General features: G+C 46.6%; 1 protein-coding gene across 1 annotated transcript in view; it reads left to right on the top strand.

The window, feature by feature from the left end:
* Window positions 1-13935: 13935 nt before the first annotated feature.
* The window catches only part of Dmrt1 (doublesex and mab-3 related transcription factor 1), a 99364-nt gene continuing 94817 nt past the window's right edge, over window positions 13936-18482 (top strand). Inside the window, exon 1 of the mRNA XM_042699404.1 lies at window positions 13936-14268. Within this exon, the coding sequence (XP_042555338.1) occupies window positions 13936-14268 (333 nt within the window). The remainder of the gene's footprint in view (window positions 14269-18482) is intronic.

Genomic DNA, 18482 nt, shown 5'->3' with positions numbered 1-18482 from the left:
CCAACATAAATAAATAAAATAAAATAAAAAAAAGTAGCAATTGGAACTAGGAAATGATGACTCTGACCTGTAATCCTAGCTAATCAGGAGGCTGAGATCTGAGGACGGAGGTTTGAAGCCAGCCCTGGGTAGAGAAATCAGTGACTATTATCTACAACCAAAGAGCTAGAAATGGAGGTCTGGTTTGAGAGATAGAGCACCATCCTTGAGTAAAAAGGCTAAGCAAGAGCTTGAGGCCCTGTGTTCAAGCCTCAGTACTGGTATGAGTGCATGCACACACATAGCAATCCCTAATTTAAAGTATTTTACTTCTCTCACCCAAGGTTCCCCATTCAACACCTCTACATTGCTCATTTCAATCCTCTAACAGTGAAAGAAGAACACAGTCCATGGACTATATGAGGAGCTGGACAAAATATGGACAACGCTGTGTGTTATTTCAGCTTTTTACTTGAAGGAAACAACTGCAAGGGAGGAAAGATGTGTTTTCACTTGTGGTTCCAGAGGTTTCCATCCAAGTTGGCTCCTCCATTGCTTTTGGTTTGAGGCAAAGCAGACCATGGTGGAGGTGGAGGGTGTGATGGAGTCAGGAAGCAGAGCGAGAGCAATGTGCTGGTGGGAAGATTTACCCCCAAAGGCAATCTGTGCCACCTTCCGCAGCTTCCAACAACTGCCAGTAGACCAATTGTTAACAAGTCCTTGAACAGATTAACCCATCGATGACAGCAGAGTCCTAATGGTCCCGGTCACTTTCTAAAATCCTCTCAAACTCTTGCACTGGGACTAAGCATTCAGTACCCAAACCTGTGGAGGATACTCCAGAATTAAACCATGACAACCTGCAAACAGATGGAAGAAGAGCCTCATGGACTGAAAGGGAATCATTTCCAGACTAGCAGTGAACAAAAGCCGTGTGTTGGTCAGCAGCACAATCTGCTTACCAGAAATAATGAGTTTCCCTAGGCACCAGTGGCTCATGCCTATAATCCTAGTTACTTAGGAGGCTGAGACCTGAAGGATCTGTGTTCAAAGCCAATAGGGGAAGAAAAATCTGAGCAATTCTATCTCCAACTAACCAGCAAAAAGAAAATGTATTAAAGGTGTGACTCAAGTGGTAGAGCATCAGCTGCGAACAAGAAAAAGCCAAGCCAAGTGAGAACCTGAGATCCTGAGTTCAATCCCTCATCAAATCTATCTATCTATCTATCTATCTATCTATCTATCTATCTATCTATCTACATATATATGAGCGTGTGCCTTAATATATATTAAAAATGAAAATAAGCTGAGTGCTGATAGCTCATGCCTATAATCCTACCCAGCTACTCAGGAGGCTGAGATCTAGATCATGGTTAAAAGCTAGCCTGGGAAGAAAAGTTCATGAGACTCTTGTCTCCAATTAACCACCAAAAAACTTGAAGTGGATCTGTGACTCAAAGTGGTAGAACACTAGCCCTGAACAAAAGAGCTCAGGGACAGCACCTAGGCCCTGAATTCAAGCCTCACAACTGACTATATATATATATATATATATATATATATATATATATATTTTATGTAATATATACCTGTATAAAAGATATACTTGTATAAAATATATATAATATATACTTGTATAAAATATATAGTTTCATATATAGTATATTATAATTTATAAAGTATAAAAGTAGTATATATTTTATTAATATATTAACATGTTTTTAATAATATTTAATTATATATATGTTTTAAAATTCACTCATATTCATCAAATACTAATAAGCACCTTGGTCAGAATAGCCTTCAGTCTAGGCATTTCCGATACAGTTAGGAATGAGCACAGTCTGACTTTTGTAGACTTTACAACTCCTCATTTTTGTGTCCAAAAGACCAGCTCCAGGACTACTTCCTATGACCCAAGTCAGCTCTCCTCTGTGAGCAGGACTCCCCTTCTTCTCCCCTCTATTATCTTTGTATTGATAATCCATGCCCTACTTACCACCTCATTCCTTGCCCCTATCTTTTCTTGGTGTGACTTCTAGAATGTTCACAGTAGATCAGCACAATGAAGTTGCTATCACCCTGCAAGCACATATCTGAGATTAGTCCCAGGACCCCAGGAAACCCTATGTCCCAGTTCTACTTGTCCCCCAATTGTCACTACTTTTAGCAGGGGAGGAAGGATTTGAGATAGGGTTTTGTTCTGTAGCCCAGGCTGACCTCAAAGAACTCAAGTTTTTCCTGCCTCAGCCTCTCAAGTGCTAGGGCTCCATGTGTCCAGCTACTGCTGCCACTGAGGGATAAAAGATGGATAATGGGATCTTTCTAATATATAGTGAGGCCTGAGCCAAGTACACATGGTTCACGCCTGTAATCCCAGCTAACTCAGGAGGCTGAGATCCAGAGGTTCAAGGCCAACCTGCCTGGCTCAAGTGGTAGAATATCAACCAAGCAAGTGATGCCAGACCAAGAAATGCCAGTAGGAGAGGAGATGAGAAGGTGAGCCTGGATCCTTACTATTCTTTATTTTCCACTGGGTAACTCTCTCAATCTTTACCTGGAAACTGGGGATGATCGGGTCTTTGTCAAGAGCAGTGACCATAAATGAGTGAATGTAGAAAGTGCCCAATCTGGGCACAAGTGCCACATAATTGTCATCCCAGCTACACACAGGGGACAGAGATTTCGAGAACTATGGTTCCAGTCCAGACCCAGGGACAAATTGTTTAAGAGACCCCAGCTCAACAGAAAAAGCTGGATGTGGTAGCACTTGCTTATTATTCCGGCTACTTCAAGGAGCATGAATTGCAATCGAGGCCAGTTCTGGCCTATTTATCTTTATTTCAGAGTTAGCTAGGAGTCTCAGAAACCACATAGGAGTCTATAGCAGAGGGTCACACAGTTTAGGTAAAGGCCTCCTTCTGAATTCAGCCCTGGCATTTCCAAAATAGCCACCAATGGTAGAGTAGGCGTGGCTATGTTCCAATACCTTATGGATCCTGAAACTCAAATGTCCTATCTTCATATGTTCCCCCAATATTTGGCTTTTCATTTTCTTTAAACCATATAAAGATGTAAAAAGCTTTTTGTTGTTGTTGTTTTTTTGGTGCCTGTCCTGGGGCTTGAACTCAAGGCCTGGATGCTGTCCCTGAGCTTTTTGCACTCAAGGTTAGTACTCTACCACCAGCTCCACTTCCTCCCTTTTTTGGTGTTTAATTGGAGATAAGAATCTCATAGACTTTCCTGCTGGGGCTGGGATTAAACTGCTATCTTTATATCTCAGCCTTCTGAGTAGCTAGGATTATAGGCAAGAGTCACCAGCCTGGCTTAAACACTTTCTTAACACTTGGGGCAGACAAACTCAAATGGTAATTTATAGACCCCCTAGCCTAAGTGGTTCTTTTTTTTGTACTTCTAGGAAGCTTTGGGGGACATAGCATCTCCCAGGTCTTTAAGGGTGTCTATACCCTTTAATGCAAAGCTAGCATTTGCAAGGCCCTGACCACACAGTCCACACTCGCTGTATACACACACACACACACACACACACACACACACACACACACACACACACAGAGCAGGGCCACATTCAGCAAGTAAAATTAGAGTGCCTGATTACAATCAAATATCGAGTGTATGCCATGCAATATATTTATGCATTTCCGACAAGAGCCCTGCTTCAAAGATTACAGCAACCTCTGGGTGTTCAGATCGGATGCTCCCCCCCCCTCCAGCCCCCTCCCCCATCTCTTCCTTCCCCACCCTTCTCTCCCCTCCTCCACACCCAAGCCCCTGCTCCCACGTGCAGACTGATGACTTCTCAGCCTGGGCAGAAACTCAGTAGCTGTCAATCACTACGGAGGGAGGCGGTGGGGTTTCCAAACAGGAAATTAGGGCAGAAAAGGGCAGGGCGGGGCGACCCCCTTCCCCCACCGGGGACCCCTGCCCGACCCACGCGGGCTGGCCTAGTGAGCCAACCTGGTTGGGGGCTTAGGAGAGCCCCCGCTGAACACGCTTTGTTTGCGTGGGGTTCTCTGGATGTGGAATGAACAGCTTATACTTTGCAGACCGCAGTGTGAGGATTCAAGGCACTGGTGATTACTTCTTCCGTGTCTCCAGCTTTGACCCAGACCGGCCAGGACTGGCATGATGGTAAATCCCAGCGCCCAGGGAGGTAGAAGCAGGGACATCTCAAGTTCTAGGCTAGCCTGGGCTACATAGGGAGACTGTCTCTGAATCAATCAGTTATCAAGCAATTTATCAATTAACCAAGCAATCAAGCAAGACCAGTATTCTTAAATATTAATGTACCAACCCTGTCTGAATAAAGCTTCTGGAAGCTTCCCCTCTTTCCTGAGTTTGTGGAGGTAGAATCTCTGTTGCTGCTGCTGAAGACACAGAATGTTGGGGGGCCACACCAGGGATGAAAATTGGGGGAGGGGTACAGGAATGTCTTCATCCTCTAATAGGCCCCAATCCTTCTTCCAAGATGGAATTCTGCTTTGTATTCGTCACTGCCCCTTCTTAATGTGGATCACTAATCCAAATACTAGGAAATGGAGGCAAGACTCAAGTGGTAGAGCCGTGGCCTTCAGTGGAAACGAGAGCTTGTGGTCCTGAGTTCAAGCCCCAGGATTAACAGAAATAAAGCCTACTCAGTTGCCACTGTATGTATATACCACTTTGTTGAATGGCAACTCCTGTGTACAAGTAACTTAAAGATCAGAATAAAAATAAAAATCCAATTGCACTATCCCAATTACTGCTGTCCCAGAAGGTCTGGTTCTTTGGGCCCTGCCCCAACCCTGTTTTTTAAGCTCCTCACCTGCCTGTGGCTACCATTTCACCTGGCTTTGAATCCTGCACTTGAACTGAACAGTCACTGAGAGCTTTCAAAAGGTGAAAGCTTCAAAAGTTTGCCTCTCCATCCTCTACATTTGACCTTTCAAAGATCATGGCAACCAACTTCTTTACAATCATGTAATCCGCTCAAGCAATATTTATCCGCAGTGGCATAGAAAGATGAAAAGTAAGTACAATTGAACGTGTCATTCTGTAGTTGGAGGCAGTTTTTAAACAATTTGTGCCAATAATAACAGTGACCATGTAATTACTGGCATCAAATACCTTACGCATTCCCTCTATTTTGCATCTCAGTTCTATCATTCTTTCTTTCATATTTGGGCAATTTTTCATTTTTATAACACACCTCTAAAACCTACTGAAGTTGGTAAAGTAAAAACCTGACCAGGCCTTCTTTATTTTTTTTTCTTTTTGTTGGTTGTGTGGCTTGAACTCTGGGCCTGGGCGCTGTTCCTCAGCTCTTCAGTTCAAGGCAAGCGCTCTACCACTTGAGCCACAGCGCCACGTCCAGTTTTTCTGGTGGTTGATTGGAGATTAGAGTCTTATGGACTTTTGCCGCCCGGGCTGGCTTTGAACCCTAATCTTCAGATCTCAGCCTCCCAAGTAGCTAGGATTATAGGGGTGAGCCACCGGTGCCCGGCTGTTTAAATTTTTTCCAAGTGATAAAATATTTAATAGCTAACATTGATGCTTCTACTTAAGATTTTAAATTTTTTTAACTCTTAGTCCCAAAATATTCATTTTACCATTCCAATCTTCTACCCCATGAAAGATGACTAGAGTGAAAAATACAGGTATGCTGATAATTTTATTAATCCTCCCAGTATAAGCTCTGCTAGCCTGCCTTGTTCTCATTTTTGTTAGTGAGCTCAGAAGTCAGCAAGACAGTGGTTATTGCATATACAAGGGTGTAGCTCTGCTCCTGGACCACATACTTTAACTTCTAATCACACTGAGACTTCAATGAAATTTTATTTCAGGATTTATTGTCAGTGTCTTACCAACTGAAGGCAAAGGAAGATCCATGAGAGATCTCAATTTATCAGATCATCAGTTGTGTAACAGAGTATTTAAATGGCTAGGTGGTAATTTGAGATAGATTTTTACATTTATCTGGTTTTGGTTTTTATACAAGTAATAGGGCTTGAACTCTGGGCCCGGGCATTGTCCCTGAGCTCTTTTGCTCAATGCTATCACTTGAGCCATAGCTCTATTTCCCAATTTTTATAGTTCATTGGATATAAGAGTCTCATGGATTTTCCTGCCTGGGCTGGCTTCAGACTGTGATCCTTAGACTTCAGCCTCCTAGTAGCTAACAGGCATGAGCCACTGGTACCCAGCAGTTTAGGTTTGGGAGCCAGTCTGGGTAAGAAAGTCAGTGAGACTCTTATCTGTAGTTCACTACTGAAAAGCTAGAAGTGGAGCTATGTCTCAACTGGATAGCACTAGCCTTGAGCAGAAAAACCTCAGCGACAGCTCGTAGAGTTCAAGCCCCCAGGACCTGCACATAAATAAACAAACAAACAAATAAATAAATAAATAAACGAAGACTATCTGTATTTATACAATAGCCAGTTAAGACAAAGAACTTATAAGTTAAAACCGAAAATAACAATTTGACATTTGTTTGCTTTTCATAAATATTAAACAACAAATGCATGTTGTTACTATTTCCCCATCAAATTCAACTTTGTAAAATAACTGTGTGGGGGGGGGGGGGCCTCTGGGAATTGACTCCAGGGCCTTGGGCGCGCTACCCAAATACTCTAAAATCAGTTGTTGTTCTGTGTCTCTCCTTCCCCAGGGCCTCATATTTTACAGCCGAATTACACCTCCAGTCCAGTTTTTCACTGATTATTTCTAAGGTCTTGTCTCCTGGGCCCAGGCATCAGTTAAGAGGAAATCTACCTAATTTGGGCTCCAAATCATTGCTGGGATCACAAGCCTACCACTTCAGCCAGCTTCCCTTCATGGAGATGAAATCTCTTGGGTTTTTCTGCTCAGGAAGGCCTGGAAATTTAATCCTTCCAATGAAAGGCACGAACTAATCACCACCACTGGGTCAAAAATCAGTATTTTTAAATACCAGATTGTTAGCTCATACCTATAATCCTAGCTACTCAGGCGGCTGAGAACTGAAGGTCACCTGGTTAAATACTAGCACCCAAGGACACTACTGATTATTGGAAAGTCATTGTACAGTGACAGCTCTACCTTGAGTGACAAGTAAGATCTCATTTAAACAAACCGGACTTGATGCCGTGTGCCTGTGATTCTAGCTATGTGGAAGGCATATAGGTAGGAGAATCTTAATCTGAGTCAGGCTCTAGGTAAAAAGGCAAGACCCTACTTGAAAAAAAATAAAGCAAAAAGACTGGACTGGAGGCGCGGCTCAAGTGGTAGAGCACCTGCCTAGCAAGCATGAGGCTCTGAGTTCAAACTACTGCCAAAACACTCCCCACCCCCCTCCCACCCCCGCATCTGCTCACATAATCCCCAAATGATGAGATGACTGTTCGGTGGTGGTCACTCTCTCGAAGACACCGCTGTTTTCTTATGTATGCCAGTCTGTGATCCTCACAGTAATTCTCAGACGAGGAGCAGGTGCATGTATGGAGGGAGGAAGTGGCAAAGCTGGGCTTTCAACTCAGGCTGCAAGGCCATTTCTCACTACCATGCCATGCAGGATGCTGACTTCTGGCCTCCGTCAACATGGGTACCTGTAGGAACACCGAGGTGTGGAGGAAAGTGACTGCCAATGAGCCTTCAGTGTTGCCTTCTCAGTCACAGCCATCTTCCTGGACACTTAGGTCACTGCCAGCAGAGTCTACCTTTGAATTACTCCTGCTCCTGCAATCAAAGCCACAGTCCCCATCAAAGCGCTCCTGACAAATGATCAAACAATTTCCATGCAGCAGGCATCTTCCTGGGCATTTTTCAAGCATCTCTAACCCCTGTGAGATTATTGTTCCCACAGGACAGAAGAAGCCTCTAATACACTAAGTGGTTTGTTCAAACCGCACCGTGATTGGCAAAGCCTTCAACAGCTCAAGGACAAAGCCTCCATCACTCTCCATTTGCCTATACTAGGACACAGGCCAAATGTCCCACTGGCAGACAAGGTGCCTGCGCTATCTTTCCAACCTTATCTCCTGCTGGGCTCCAGCTTGACTCTTCTGTTCCAGACTGGCATGTCTGGTCCTCTCCTCCAACCTGCAGTCTTTCATCCATTATTCCCATGACCCTGAAGGGCTTGTTTTCTCCTTCTGCCTCCTCTAGGTCCCCTGTGATGGCCGGCTCCTCTTTCATCTCATTCGCTGACCTCCTCATTAGATGCTCATAGCCACGAGTGCCACCTCTTCCTTGATCTCTGCTGCTCACTCTTGTCATGTGCCTTTCTACACACAAGGGCTGCAGAGCCCGTGCTGGTGTGAGCCAGATGGTGCAGAACTGCACGCCTGCCATTGGGAGTGGAATAGGAGTCCTGTAGCAACTCACTTCATGTGTACGCTCAGAATTTTCCCTTGACTTGTGTTGCCCAAAGATCTGGGCAAAACCTAATTTCCACAGACAATAGCTCTCCTTTCCCACAGGTCCTTCCACATGGAGGAGCTGTGTGGTACAGAATCCCTGCACACTCCCCATAATTTTCTTTCCAATATGGAAATAGCAACAACAGACATTATATACTGGACTGCTGAATGTTCTTCTTTATCTCCCCCTCCCTCTCTTTTGCCCATCCTGGGGCTTGCACTTAGGGCCTGGGCACTGACCCTGACTTCTTTTGCTCAGGGCTAGCACTCTACCACTTGAACCACAGTGCTACCCCCTGCTTTTTCTGTTTATGTGGCACTGAGGAATCAAACCCAGGGCTTCATGCATGCTAGGCAAGCACTCTACCACTAAGCCACATTCCCAACCCATCTCTCTTTGTCTTTGAGCTAGTCCTGGGGCTTAAACCCAGAGCCTTTGTTCTCACTTGGCTTTGTTGCTCAAGGCTGCAGCTCTACCACTTGAACCACAGCTTCACTTCTACTTCTTTTGCTGGAAGATAGAGATAAGAGTCTAAGCTTGGCGTGGTGGCTCATGCCTGTAATCCTAGCTACTCACGAGGCTGAGATCTGAGGATTGCAGTTCAAAGTCAGCCCAGGCAGGAAAGTCCAGGAGACCCTTATCTCCAATGAACCACCAGAAAACCGGAAGTGGTACTATGGCTCAAGTGGTAGAGCACTAGCCTAGAGTACTAGTCTAATCTTAGGTTTGTTTACGCTGGTATGGTACCACAATTCTCAGTGAGGATTCAGCCTTCTGAGTAGCTAGGATAACAGGAATAAGCCACCAGCTTACTCTCTCCCTTTCTCTTTCCCTCCCTTCCTTTTTGTGATACTGGGATTTGAACTTGGCCTCATGCTTACTCATCTTGGTTGCTAGGCTGGCATTCAACCATTTGAGCCATGCCTCCAGCCTGGCTTTTTGTTCTTTTGGAGATTAAAATCTTGAGAACTTTTCTGCCCAAGCTGTCCTCAAATTTCAATTGTCCAGATCTCAGACTATTGGTAGCTAGGATTACAGGCATGAGCCACTGGAGTCCAATTAGTTTTCTTTTTTTTCCTTTCATCACCTATGCTTTGGGTCTAAGAAGTTATCTAAGACATAGCTACTTTTTTTTTGTTTGTTTCTTTGTTATGTGGCTTGAACTGAAGGCCTGGGTGCTGTCCCTGAGATCTTTTACTCAAGGTTAGTGCTCTACCACTTTGAGTCACAACTCCACTTCTGATTTTCTCGTGGTTAATTAGAGATAAGAGGTTCAAGGATTTTCCTGCCCAGTCTGGCTTTGAACTGTGATCCACAGATCTCAGCTTCCTGAGTAGCTAAGATTACAGGGATGAGCCACCAGCAGTGGCTATATTTAGCTACTTTTAAGACTTGTTTTAGGACTGGTCTTTTCTCCTCACTTACCAGTGTATTTTTGGAAGTATTTGTTACCAATTTCTCTATATTATCCTTTGGTCCTTACCTTTTTGGCTTTTGGTTTCTGGAAAGAGGAACAGGAAGAAAGGAGACTAATGTGACTAATGGGTTCAAAACATTTAGTGAGGCTGAGCACTGGTGACTCATAGCTATAATCTTACCTACTTGTGAGGGGAGAATGAGGTCCAGAGAATCAGTTTGATGCCACCCTGGGTAGAAAAGTTCATGAGCTAGATGCACAACTGCATCCATCATCACAAGACAACAGGAAGCCTAAAATAGGTGGATCTTGTGCCAGGCAGGAAGCAAGACATTCTCTCAAAAATGACCAGCTTGGGGCTGCAAAGGTGGCCCAGTGGCAGAGTGCTTGCCTTGCATGCATGAGGCCCTGGGCTCAATTCCTTAGCACCACATACGCAGAAAAAGCCAGAAGTGGCACTGTGGCTCAAGTGGTAGAGTGCTAGCGTTCAGCTGAAGAGCTGAGGCACAGCACCCAGGCCCAGAGTTCAGGCCCCACCACAAAAGACCAGCTCAAGAAAAGTCTGGCGGCATGCCTTTAGTGGTAGAGCATTTGCCTAGAAAGTACAAGAACCTGAGGTCAAATCCCACTACTGTACAAAAACAATCAAACAAGCCAAATCCCAATAATTCCTTTTTGGACCATGTCACCCCTTCCCTTGCTCTCCCCCAGTTTTTGGGATTTTTTGGAGATAAGGTTTGGTTTTCTGCCTAGGTCTACCTGGACTTATTCCTCCTCTTTGTGCTTCCCTGTGTCCCTAGGATGATAGGTTTGTGCCATTGGGCCATACCATTAGTGAAGCTGGAGTCTCCTGAAAGATTTTCCTGAGCTGGTCTTGAAGCATGTTTCTTCTGATCTCTGCTTTACAAACACCAGGCTTGAGCCCTGTGTGGCATCAATTTTGTTTTCTACAAGTAGACTGGGTCTTGGATCTACACTAGCTTGTTTATATGTTAAAGTGTCAATATTTTTTTGTGTATGTGTGTCGGTTGTGGGGCTTGAATTCTGGGCCTAGGCGCTAGCCCTCAGCTCTTCAGCTCAAGGCTAGCGCTCTACCACTTGAGCTACAGCGCTACTTCCGTTTTTTTGGTGGTTTATTGGAGATAGAAGTCTCACGGTCTTTCCTGCTCAGGCTGGTTTTGAACCGCGATCCTCAGATCTCAGCCTCCTGAGTAGCTAGGATTACAGGCTGTGTCAATTTTTTAAAAAAGCAAACAGTGACCTGGTTCTGGTGACTCATATAATCATTATTCAAGAGGATTGCAGTTCAAAGCCAGCCCAGGCAGAAACATTTTCCAGAGTCCATCTCCAGATAACTGGCAAAAAGCTGACTGGAGGTATGGCCCAAATGGTAGAGCACCAACAGCAAGACTATAGACTAAGTGAATGCATAAGGTCCTCAGTTTAAGCTGGTTGAAAAGGCCAATATCAACTGATATGTATGTATGTATGTATATATATATATATGTGTGTATGTGATATATATGTGTTTATGCATGCCTGTCCTGGGGCTTGAACTCAGGGCCTAGGTGCTGCCCCTAAGCCTCTTTGTGCTCAAAGGTAGCACTCTACCATTTGAGCTATAGTACCACTTCTGGCTTTTTCTGAGTAGTTTATTGGAGATGAGTCTCATGGACTTTCCTGCCTGGGCTGTTTTTGAACTGTGATCCTCAGATCTCAGCCTCTTGAGTAGCTAGGATTACACACATGAGCCACTGGTATCTAGCAATACACACACACACACACACACACACACACACACATATTAACGAGAGGATTTAAGAGATGGGATATGTCAGCAGAAAATAGGGGTTACCTCTGAAGAGGTTTTAAAATGTATGGCTAGTTGCATTCTGATGTTCAGAAATAATGCTTCACTAGCTTCATGGGTAGGGTATGAGGTATTATGTAAAGCTTTTTAGGGAAATAATTTTGAGATGATAAACACTAATGGAGAAAATCCACGCTGAAAGAAAGGCGTCTATGGGAGGGACCTCAAGAACAAAAGGGGAAAGGCAGATTTGTGCTGAATGAGGCAAACCAATGAAAAAGCCTGCCAGTGTACAGCTCTTCCAAGCTACTTTTGGAGAACTCCTAAAGCTGTAGTCCAGAATGTAGAAGGCAAATATCCAGGCTGATGAAAAGCGGGGGTGGGAGGATGAGGGGGTAAGAAAAAAGTCCTAGTAGGACAATTGTCATTACAAGGTTAAGAGAAATAACAATGAACAGAGGCTTGTGGAGCTGAATAAGGAGACTAACTAAGCTTGTAGGTAGAAGAGTCTAAGGTTTGTGTCTCAAGCCTGTATCTTAGCTACTCACAAGGCTAAGATCTGAAGATCCCAGTACAAAGTCAGCATTGGCAGAAAAGTCCATGAGACTCTTATCTCCAATTATTAAACACTGAAAAGCCATAAGTAGAACTGTGGTTCAAGTGGAAAGAATGCCAGCCTTGAGCAAAAAAGCTAAGGGACAGGACCCAAGCTCTGAGTTGAAGCCCTAGTAACAACATTTAAAAAGGCTAAGCAATGCCTTGGAACAGCATTCCAAGTGCTCTAAGACTTGCTTGAGGTCTTCAATTTTTTGTTTTCCAAGTGGAAAACAATGCAGAAGCCTGGGGCTCAAATACTGAACAAACTTGGGGCAAGGATTCAGGCTTGAGGTAAAGGCTGGGTGTGAGGAGGCTTGTGGCTGTGCAGATGAGTCTGTAGGCTTGGGGATGGATCTGCTGTGCACACGTAGGGAGAGGAGACAGACCTGGCTTGTGTGTGTGTTTGGAGAGGGGGGGTCAGGGTGGGCCCCTGTGGGACACTCCTCCCCCCCCAAAACATATATACTATGACTAGCTGGGGTAGAGGTTGCAGTTTCATTCATTTGTGCACAGAAAAACAGAATGGATTTTAATAAATGTCTCTATCTCTGTAATCCCTCGCCGAAATTCAGGGTGTGCTGTTTTGTTTACCGGGTTTCTTTATCAGAGACCCTCCTGCCTCTGCTTCCCGGGGCTGGAATTACATGTGCGCCCTCACTACCCCATGCTCCAAAGTCAGTGCGTTAAACCCCGGAGCTGCACATGCCTGCGGACTCTAAGAGGCAAAGGCGCGGTGTGCACCTGCACAGAGAAGTAACTATGTGTTTGCGGGGCTGGAAAAAAATCACTTGGAGCTTAGGAGGTAGAAAATATTGCCAGCAGACGAACACAGGTGCTCGGAGGAGGATAAATAGGAGGCAGTAAACCCCTAATCCTTTGACTTTTATTTTAGGGGTGGGAGGGAGGGCTTATTTTCCACTTAAATTCCACACAAGAAAAGAAAACCACTTTCCCAGTTGCCTGCTGGCCAACGTCTAGGGAACGTGGAGAAGGCGCCCTGCTCCCTAAGGGAGATGGGCGGGTGTGGAGGGGGAAGGGAGCTAGACGCCCCCATTGGGTGGTCTGCGCCCCCATCGCCCCGCCACAGCGGGCGTGCGTGCCAGACTCCCGCGCCCTGGGGAGGCCAGCATTCCGGGGTACACGGAGTTCTAGCAGGGTGTGTGTGTGTTGGGGGGAGGGAGTGAGGTGGGGTGGGGGTGGGGGTGGGGGTCTCCGGCTCTTGCACCTTGCGCGCGCGCGCATTTGCAGCCACCCACCATCAGCCAGCGCCCCCCGGCCCCCCGCGGGGATGTCTGCCAGCAGCTGTGGTGTAAAAGTAGCAACAGGACCCCCGAGAGCGAGCGAGAGAGCCTCGGCTGGAGTTGGGGTGGGGGGTGGGGAGAGGACGGGGGGGGCGTGGCCGCGCAGTCTCCCGCCTCTGCAATCCCCGGGGAACGTTCGGGAAAAGTATCCAAAAGTTCTGTGGCCGCGCGCGCCAAAAAAAAAAAAAAAAAAAGGACACAACCCCCCCACCCCCACCCCACCCCCGACGCTGCGTGTCCCCGACCTCGCCACTCCGGGCCGTACCTCCGGCGGCGGCGCGCACGCCTCCCGGCACCTCCTCCTCCTCCTCCTGCGCGTCCTCCTCCTCGGTCAGTTGGGTGGTGTTTCCCCCCCTGTTCCAAGCGCGACCGGCACCCCCGAAAAGAGGCTTGGCGCTCTTGTTTTTGTTTGTTTTTTAAAGAAGGGGCGCACCATGCCCAACGAGGATACGTTCAGCAAACCGTCGGCCCCGTCGGAGACGCCGCACGCCCCCGGGGCCCCGCCGCAGGGCAAAGCGGGCGGCTACAGCAAAGGCTCCGGGGCGCTGCTCGCCGCGGCCGGGGGCGGCGGCGGCGGCTCGGGCTCCGGGGCGTCGGGCGTGGGCTCCGGGAGCAAGAAATCGCCGCGGCTGCCCAAGTGCGCTCGCTGCCGGAATCACGGCTACGCGTCGCCGCTCAAGGGCCACAAGCGCTTCTGCATGTGGCGGGATTGCCAGTGCAAGAAATGCAACCTGATCGCCGAGAGGCAGCGCGTGATGGCCGCGCAGGTGAGTGGCGGGGGTCGCGGGGCGACCCGGGCGTCGGGGATCTCTGGGGCCCGGGCCGGGGAGGGACGCGGCGGGGTCGGCCGGCCGTCGCCGGGCGCGCGCGCTCGGGCCAAGGCTTTTCCCAGCCACGTGGGTGCGGACGCGTCCCAGTTCCCGCCCGTCCGTCCTCGGGGTAAACGATGCGGGGTTTCCCCCATTCGGGATCCCGGGTCCCCATTTCTAGGAGCGTTTCGGGGTTCGCATGTACTGCGAAGGAGCACTCTGTCCGGGAAAGACTGGCCGAGGGCGCGCGGCTCCGGGTCCCCCGCGCGCTCCAACCCCACCTTCCCGCAGAGCTGCGGGGTGGGGGGTCGTTCTTAAGATGGGGAGTCCCACGAGCAGAATCGCGGGGGTCGCTGGGCTGACCCCCTGTCCCCGCGTCTCGCTCGCGCTCCACATAGACACCGGCTCCCCGTTTGCCAAGCAGAGCATTGCGGGGTTCTTCCCCTCCAGGAGTTCCCACGATCTCTGACCCTGGGTCAGGAGTGGGAAGAGTTGCGGGGTCCGCGCCTATGGCAGTCCCCCCCACATCCTAGCCCCTGCCCCTTGGCCTCTGAGAGGGGGCGGTCGGCTCTGCTGGAGCGGGTGGCACGGAGTGGGGGCCCTGGATTCCCAATCCCGTTTATAAACCTGAGACTTTCGGGGTGCCTGATGCCCCCCTCCTTGTGCTGAGCTGCATTTATTAGATAAGGCGGACTCTCGGGGATCCGTGGGCTGCCCGGCCTGGGTGGAGGGAGGGAGGTCTGCTGCGCTGAGCCCGGTGGCGGGCGGTTGAGACAGGCCGCGGTGGGCGCGGGTGATGCGCGCGGGCGCAGCGGGGCGCGGCCTGGGGCGCATTTGGCGTCCCGGCCATTTTGAGCGCCTTGGACTTATTGGCGTTTAAAAGTCTGCATCCCGCTACGAAATGTACTCATTTCCCTGCTCCGTGTGCCTGTAACCCCTCCGTACAGCATGTTTGCAATAAATGTATATATTAAAGATAAAGTCTGCAGCCACTGCAATAAAGAAAGGTTTGCACGCGCTGGGGACGTGGGCAGGTTTGAAGTTTTGGTCCACTTTTGTTTTTCATCGCTTGAACCAGCTGGCTAGTAATTTGGCCTCTTCACGGAGATAGTTCATGCCATGGTTATTCTAAAAAAAAATGATTTTTTTAATAAAGAAGGCAGTGATGTGCATTCTTTCCTGCTAAAAGCAGCTTCATCTTTTTGAGACGGGATCTATAATATGAAAAGTTAACTGAAGGAATAGTTTGTTAGCCATGTTCAACTTGGGATCAGGACTGTGTGAATATCTTCTTTTGGGGGTGGCTTTAGAGGGTGGGTAGAGCTGCACAGAAGCTTAAAGATTATATTTTTTGCACATGCATCGGTTTTTAAAAAGGTGTTTTTAAATCACATAAGCATATTGGAAGGGCAGTCAAAAAATCAGTTTCTCCAGTTCCTTCATAGGCTTCAGCCTGGATAATAGTAAGAAAAAAAAATACACTGATGTCACATTAGAACTTGACACATTTAGAGTACTTAAAACAAACAGGAGGAACTTCTGACTTAAACTGGTAGATAAGAAATACTATGAACACAGGAGCTGGCTTACGTGTGTAATGTGAACCGTATTAACAGGATGGAAATTTCCACAAATTGTAATAAAATGTTTGGTCTAGACTTAACATTAATTTTGAATAATCTTGATTTACTAAAGGGACAAACTTTGAAGAGACTGCTGAAATGAGAACAACTCAAGGTTGTTTTTTCCTTGTGACACTGGAGGATTTCCCACAAACCCTAAGTTTTGTACTTGTGTTAGAGGAACCAACCCGTAAAAAGTCCACATTTAAAATAACATAGCTGGGCTAAGGCACACACAGACACAAAACCCATAAAAATCCACACGACTACTTTTTAATCACCCTAAAGTAGCCTGAAATTGATCTTGCACATAAAACAATTGATTTTTAACCAACTGTCCTCTTTTTGCTTAAATAAACTTTTCTAACCTTTGAATAATCAATGTTTTGAGTTTATGGCAGAACTTGTGCATTTTGTGTGTATATGAAGTTTGTGTGAGTCGGGGTATACTTTAGTGTTTGAACTTCTTTAAAAACCCTTATTTCTGGTCAAAGTCATTAATACTTTGTTTTAAAGCCTCTTGGTTAAACACAGAAAAAAATGAAGAATTAAGTATTTTTTAAGTTGTGTGTGTGTGTGTGCGCGCGCGCGCCAGTATGTCAGTTTGGGGGCTTGAACTCAGGGTCTAGGTGCTGTTCCTTACTTTGCTTTTTCTTTCAAGACTGATGATGCTCTACCATTTGAGCCACAGCTTCACTTCCATAGTCTTGAATAATTGCTTGAGTTTATTATTTGATTTTTTTTAGTTGAAGACCCCTTTGCTTATGAAAGTAAAAATTATCTTCAACCTAACCAGCTAGCTCTGGACTACAGTTTTTCTAAAACATTATACAGTCCCATTTCTAATGTACCTAAGTCTCAGCTTGTCTCTGAGTCTCTGAGGTACTGCAGACATTTTCCCGTTTCTCTTGAGCACTGATGGTCAATTTCAGTAGAAACTCCTTTTGTTACATCTAGTATTTTCTTTAAGCCTTTTTCCCCCTTCAACTTTTAACAATGTTATTTAAAAGAGGATAAAGAGAAGACTTTCTAATAAGTATGTCAAGTTTTCCCCCCTCTGTCCCAGTAGTGGCTTTCTATTCCTGACCAAAAGATCACACACAAGATCACACTCAAAAGATCTCCTCTCCCTTTCTCCTTGCCCCAGGCCCCTGGTCTTGTCTATTGCCTCTCCTCTCACTTCTAGCCATCTGCTTCTCCACACCTCGATCCTTCCAGCTCTGGAAACCTGGACTCTTGAGGGTTTCCCAAGCAGCCCTGTCTTTCCTGCAGATCTACTATCAGATTCTTCTTTCCCTTTCTCCTACCTGTCAAAGTCCTCCTCAATACATATTCTTCAATGTTCTGTTTAAATCTTGCCTTGGCTGATTCTTACATATTAATGATAGTTCTCTTTTCCTTTCTTTTCTCTCTTTTCTTCTTCCTTTCTTTTTTTGATCTCTTTCTCCTCCTCTCTTGATCTTCCTTTCATCCCTTCCTCCCTCCCTCTCTCTCCCCCTGTCTCTCTTTTCTTTCCTTCCTTCCCTTCCCTCCCTCCTCTCTCTTTCTCTTCTGCCTTCCTGCCTTCCTTCTTTCCTTCCTTCCCAGTCCTGAGACTTGAACTCAAGGTCTGGGCACTGTCCCTGAGCATCTTTTGCTCAAGGCTAGCACTCTACCACTTGAGCCACAGCACCACTTTCGGCTTTTTTCTGTTTATGTGGTACTAAGGAATCAAACCCAGGGCTTCAGGCATGCTATGGAGGCACTTTACCACTAAGCCACATTCCAGCCTAGCCTCTGTGATATTTCTGTCTGAACTTCTTTCTCTAGGGTTTCATAATGCCTCTCCATTATTGTCTTGTAGTTGCATGCCTGCTTACTTCCATTTTTCTCCTTTTGAGGCATAAGAACCTTGGACTGTAGTCTAATTTTGATGGCCCAGCTTCTTAGTACAGTGCCCTTGTATTTCTGTGTGGAATGATTGAATGAATGATCCAATTCTGTCCTAATCCAACAGTACTCCCTTTCTATCACTTCTCTCTCCTCCCTTCTTTCCCCTCTTTTCCCGTGTGTGTGTGTGTGTGTGTGTGTGTGTGTGTGTGTGTGTGTGTGTGTGTGTCTGTGGGTCTGTGGGTCTGTGGGTCTGTGTCTGTCTTTGAGATAGGGCTCACTGTGTAACATCCTGGCCTTGATAATACTGTGTAGTCAGGCTGGTCTCAAACTCCAGATCCTCCTGCCTCGGGCTCCAAATGCTGGGTTTACAGGTGTGCACTACTACACTTAGTTTTAATATTGGGATTGAAAGCTCTCCCTTGGCTGATGCACAGTTTTCACAGATCCACCATGGTCCCCCTTCCTTTCTGGTGTACTGATAGGCTTGTTTGTTTAACAGGTACTTCTGATTCTAAACCATTTTCTAGCTCTGGCTGCATAGCGTAATAACCTGGCCAAAATGGGCCACAGAAATGAGAGAACTGAGGATGCTCAGCCGTCATTCACCTGCAGAACTAGGAAAGCGTGGTGCCGGTGTGCTAGCAGAGTCGCTCAGGTGAGGTCCATGTATGCTGGAGG

The sequence above is a fragment of the Dipodomys spectabilis genome, unplaced genomic scaffold (genome assembly GCF_019054845.1).
Source record: "Dipodomys spectabilis isolate Male_0828 unplaced genomic scaffold, ASM1905484v1 ptg000241l, whole genome shotgun sequence".
Classification (NCBI taxonomy): Eukaryota; Metazoa; Chordata; class Mammalia; order Rodentia; family Heteromyidae; genus Dipodomys; species Dipodomys spectabilis.
This window is presented reverse-complemented; position numbering and strand designations above follow the sequence as displayed.